Consider the following 5799-nt stretch of genomic DNA (forward strand, 5'->3'; position numbering starts at 1 on the left):
CTGATGTAAAAGTCATAGACTATGTCTACACATATAAATGGAAGACTTTTTTTCCTGGCAGAATAACTTATGAGATAGATAGGTTAAACATAAAAATTTCTGCCCAAGCTACAATATGTCTTCTGGTATCTAATCTTCTGGTATTCAGTCCTCTAGATGGGTTGTTTTATTTCATCCACATTTGCTTGTAAAAATTTGTGGAGGATCTCAATTTCCTGCAATGAGATTTGGGAGATACAGAGACATGCCTTTAATCAGAAAAGAAGTGATGTTAGGGATATGCTATTTGAATGACTAAAAGACTGAAGAGATCTGCTTCTGACTGTAAGAAAGCTTTGTCATTGACTTTTTCACAAAGTTAAATCCCAGCAGTTCCTTGTTAGCTATAGAGCTAAATAGCTGGGCACATGAATGTTATAAATCCTTGATCACAGTAAAATATTCATGGTTGCTTCACCATAATTGACAGAGAAGATACAAATTCAAGAAACAAATTTTGGTGTTGACAAATTTTTTGTTTGCTTACCTGGGTCACCAGATAATGGGTGTGTCCAGGTTAATTTCCACTAATTAGGTCAATATTTATAAGTCTTGCAAAGAAATTATCTCTGTTTTTCTATGAGGAAATTTTCCAGGGGATGTAAAATTTTAACTACCTTTGTACAGTAGATCCTGACATTATGTTTAAGTGTCTTTATATTTTGGACATCTGCTCTGGATACCTTTATACTTTTCTGAACATTGAGATAATAGAAAGCCTGTGTGGAAATATGGAAATTGTCACACTAGGAGATATTTCTAAATCCATGGACCAGCCATACATTTTTCACGTGTTTAAAGAACACAAATAGATGCATGAGGTATCTTTAGTAACCCTCAGTGAAAGAAGCGTTGCTTTTCTGGACCAAGGACAAGACCCAAGATGTGAGTTTTTGAAGCAATTGACAAGGGCTACTCACTGAAACTTCCTGTAATGGTTTGAAATATAGCTAAAGTCTTAAATATCACATGTTTTTATTGGCGGAATCTTAATTGGGAAAATTAAGCAAGCACAACACAGACATTAATCAGAGTATACAAGTATATTTGGTTTCCATATGTAGCCTTATAAGTGTTTATTTTCTAATTTGCCAAGTAACAAGAGAAACATGTTCCATGTTACACATAAAATAAGTAAACCAATAGATTTATAATCTAGTATGTAGAATATTTTATTATGTGATACATTAACGTAGGTATAGAATCATTTTTAGATATATTTGATTAGAAAATTTAAAATTGCAGACTATGTCAGTGTGTTAGAGTATAAAGAAATCAATGCCTAATATGTTCTGGAAGCATGATATGGTCTTTTATGTGTTAATCTAAAAATTATCTCAGCATATACAAGTTCAGGAAAGTATTGAGTCTACTATTCTTTAGAGAGATTTACAAAACTATATTGTTTTATAAATTTTATCTGTAAGGGATTATTTTTGTTACTATGGGATTTTATCCTTTTAAAAAGTCACATTCTTAGGAAGCTGTGTTAAGTTGTTTTTGTTTAGAAACATGTTAACTTAGTTATTTATGTTGAGTGCCTAGTAATATTATCTTTCAGTTTTTAAAGTATTAAATCTTTGATGACTTAAGCTAAAGAGGATAGTTTACATATCCTGGTTTTTACAAGTAAACATCTAAACTTCCCAAGAGAAGATTTATCCTGGTGAAATTTATCATTGATGATTAAAGAGAGAAAAGGAACTAAACCTTGCAGCAAGTAAGATGTGAAAAAAAGAGAATGAGCTATATGTTTTATTACACCCTTGTGTTCTTCAATAGATGTGCCTTTGTTAGTCTATAACTTCAACAATGACAGAACTCTAGAATCAGCTGGAAGTGGTAATGTGAATGAGACATGTGGAACATTTATCACAACTGGGTTCTAGGGAAGCTCAAACTCTGCATATATCCTCCTCCACTGTCAGATCTATGTAAACGGAATCATCTTGTCAACATTTGAGGTTTAGTAATACTGTAGTTTTCCTCAGCAGTGAATATCACAAATTTTGTATTTGTATCTCGACTTGTCCCATTGTTCTCTTTTCTTTAAGTTTGTCCTTAACTGTCAGACCTAGAGACACTAAGAGATCAATGTTTTTTTTATTTTTCTTTTTGAATTTTCTTTTCTTTTTACTAGGATCTGGTCTGTGTCTATTTGTTATGGCTATTCCCAAAGCCTTCTGAGTCACCCAGGGACCCACAGGAGGTTGTGCTTCCAGTATTTCCTCATTAAAATAAATTTTTCTGAAGAAGATTTTTAGCAGAAAACTAGCCTCACTTTTTTTTTTTTTGAGATAGTCTCACTCGGTCACCGAAGCTGGAGGACGGTAGCATGATCCTGGCTCACTGCAACCTCTGCCTCCTGGGTTCAAGTGATTCTCACACCTCAGCCTCTTGAGTAGTTGGGATAACAGGTGTGTATCACCATGCCCAGCTAATTTGCCTTACTTAATTATGAAATTAATCATCTTATTTCTTGTGAATATTAATGTATTTACTATAACTTCTCTTTTTTTCTGATTTGACCCCTTTTTCTTTCATTTTCTACCATTTAGTTCTCCCGCTGATGATCAGTTCAACTTTTTTTTACTAGAATTCTGCTTGCTTCTCATTAAGGTATATTTTATTATGGTAAAATCACTACTCATACATAATTAAATATCTAATTCCTAAGACATACAATTTTATTGTGTGCCTCAAAAGGTTTCCCTGAATTATAAGTGTTTTATTCTTTTTAACAGACTATGTATATAAATCTTTCCAAGTTGACAAAGATTCACATGATTTGTTCTATCTTCAAAGTGAAGCATTCAATAACACGGATAATAACTATAATTGATTGAGTCCTTACTAGGTGCCAGCCAGTGTTCTAGGCACTTTACTTTCTTTTATAAATCAACAGTTCATTGAGTTCAAAATTAATTGCTGAAAATTAAGCAATTAAGAGGTAAGGACTATTGGGATTCCCATTCTACAAATGATGAAAGTAAGGGTCAGAGAGCTTTAGTAAATGGCCCAAAGTCTCATAAAAAATGGTGAACATGAGGTTGTAGCTGAAGAAACGTGGCTCCAGTGTCCACATTATTCACAACATGCTACACTTTCTCTTTGAGGATGTCTTGGATCTTAAATAGGTACATACTCAGTGAGAAGCTTATAGTCAGTACTCACAGTAATAAAAACACCCATTGTCCCACAGACAACCATTTTTCATGTACCAGTCATGAGCTTGGAAATGTTTATTTAATTATATATTTATAAAAAAAGAAAAAAATTGTCAGCAGAATACCATAAAGGAGAGATGCACTAATAGTTCTGTAGATAGTTGACTAGAAAGGATTCTGAATTTCTCAAATTTAATCCCATGTTTTCCAGTGAGTAAACTGAGACAGACTTGTAAATGCATTCAAATGGCTCAAATCCGTGCCTTCTTACACGGAATTTGGAATTTCTCTTAGAATATGCGTCTTTTTGGAATCTGGTAACTAAGATTCTATTTTTGAGTACTCTTGGTGTCTAAATAGTGTTATGAATAAAACCATGTCCCACTGTTCTGTACCTCTTTCTACAGTGTCTATTTTTCTCCTCTCTCACTACCTAGCTCATCTCAAGAATTCATGAAAAAAAAACACGGCATATTTGTTAGTTGGTGATAGTCATGAGTTCACTGGAGTTCAAATTAATTAAAATTAAGATATTGTATGTAAGTGGTGAAAAAATTGGGGTATAGGCAAGGATAAAATGGAGAGAATCACAGCTCCTTATAAGTTGGACAAGGAGTCAGACCAACTAATCACTGCAGGGAACAATGTGATGAATAATATCATAGCTATTTATACATTTCAGAGTCATGTCTTCTGACATTTAATGAAAGACTAATAAAGACTGAACATACTTCGAGGCGTGAAGGAATGAAGGTCTAATAGTAGAAGGCCAGAGTACTGAGTGACATATTTCAGAAGATGTTATTCTTGCACAGATCATATTATAAAGATATCACACATACAAACACAAAGGACTAAATCTATGTCTATTTATTTAGAGTTTATTACCATAAGCAGAGAGTAAGTTATTTGAGACCAAGAACCTGTTGCCTATTCATCATAGCTGAATTCTGTGGCAAGAAAAATGTTTTAAATAAGTTATAAAATGTATGAATGGCTTTTGGGACTTTAACACTTCTTCTATATAGAATATTCACTAAAACTTAGAGGTAGAAGCCTTTACCTGTCGCAGAAACTAAAATCTTTGTGGAGAAATAGAATCATCAAGGGAAGATGGACTCTTTGGATGAGAAACTCAGGAGAGACTTACTGCATGTTTATTGTGTGTAAATCACTATTGAGGATACAACAATGAAGATGTGCTCTGTGACACAATGGATGTGATCATATTCCTGTTCATTATTTCATTACAGGTTCTGTTCTTCTGAGCTCTCACCTCTGATACAAACCTGAAAGAAGAGTAAATGAGACAGAATAACACTATTACAGAATTTGTCCTCCTGGGCTTCTCTCAGGATCCTGGTGTGCAAAAAGCATTATTCGTCATGTTTTTACTCACATATATTGTGACCATGGTGGGGAACCTACTCATTGTAGTGACTATTATTGCCAGCCCTTCCTTGGACTCCCCAATGTATTTCTTCCTTGCCTGCCTGTCATTTGTAGATGCTGTGTATTCCACCACCATTTCTCCCGTATTGATTGTAGACTTACTCTGTGATAAAAAGACTATTTCCTTCCCAGCTTGCATGGGCCAACTGTTTATAGACCACTTGTTTGGTGGTACTGACGTCTTCCTTCTGGTGGTGATGGCCTATGATCGCTATGTGGCCATCTGTAAGCCACTGCACTATTTGATCATCATGAATCGACAGGTTTGCATCCTTGTCTTGGTGTTGGCTGTGACTGGAGGTTTTGTGCATTCTGCGTTTCAAATTTTAGTTGTGTACAGTCTGCCTTTCTGTGGCCCCAATGTCATTGACCACTTTGTCTGTGACATGTACCCATTATTGGAACTGGTGTGCACTGACACCTACTTTATAGGCCTTATGGTGGTTTTCAATGGTGGAGCAATCTGTATGGTCATCTTCACCCTTCTACTAATCTCCTATGGGGTCATCCTAAACTCCCTTAAAACTTACAGTCAGGAAGGGAGGCGTAAAGCCCTGTCTACCTGCAGCTCCCACATTACCATGGTTGTCCTGTTTTTTGTTCCCTGTATTTTCATATATGTAAGACCTGTTTCAAACTTTCCTATTGATAAATTCCTGACTGTGTTTTATTCTGTTATCACACCCATGTTGAATCCTTTTATATACACATTGAGAAATTCAGAGATGAGAAATGCTATAGAAAAACTTTTGTGATCCCAAAGTGGGAAGACAGGATTTAGATGCTCCAAGCTCAATTAAGAAGTCATCCCATCATGGCATCTGTTTGAAGTTCAAGATCTCAACCTCTATATCCAGAACTGAGAGTGGGGCTGCTTGGGTGCAGGTCCTATTGTGTATATTTTAAATTATGTATTTTCTCTGTGACACATCTATTGAGACAGGACATTTCTCCTGTATTCCCAGCACAGAGTGGAGAAAGGGAGGAATAGGTAATTAAAATAGATACTCCTGTTCAAAAGGGAAGGCTATGGTGCTTCCTTCTGTGTAATTTATTTAAAGACTTTGTGGAATATACAAGCACCATATTCACAAATATCTTTGAAACTAGCCCTTCTCAGACTTGAGCTGAAACTCTATGT

The 5799-nt window shown here is 35.2% G+C and overlaps 1 protein-coding gene across 1 annotated transcript; it reads left to right on the top strand.

Moving 5' to 3' along the window:
- The first annotated feature begins 4468 nt into the window (after positions 1-4468).
- LOC105536097 (putative olfactory receptor 4A8) lies at positions 4469-5413 on the top strand. The gene has a single exon (XM_011975370.1). It carries the CDS (start codon positions 4511-4513, stop codon positions 5411-5413), a length of 903 nt encoding a protein of 300 aa, XP_011830760.1. The 5' UTR covers positions 4469-4510.
- The last annotated feature ends 386 nt before the right edge of the window (positions 5414-5799 follow it).

This window comes from Mandrillus leucophaeus, unplaced genomic scaffold, assembly GCF_000951045.1.
Source record: "Mandrillus leucophaeus isolate KB7577 unplaced genomic scaffold, Mleu.le_1.0 Scaffold1540, whole genome shotgun sequence".
Lineage (NCBI taxonomy): Eukaryota > Metazoa > Chordata > Mammalia > Primates > Cercopithecidae > Mandrillus > Mandrillus leucophaeus.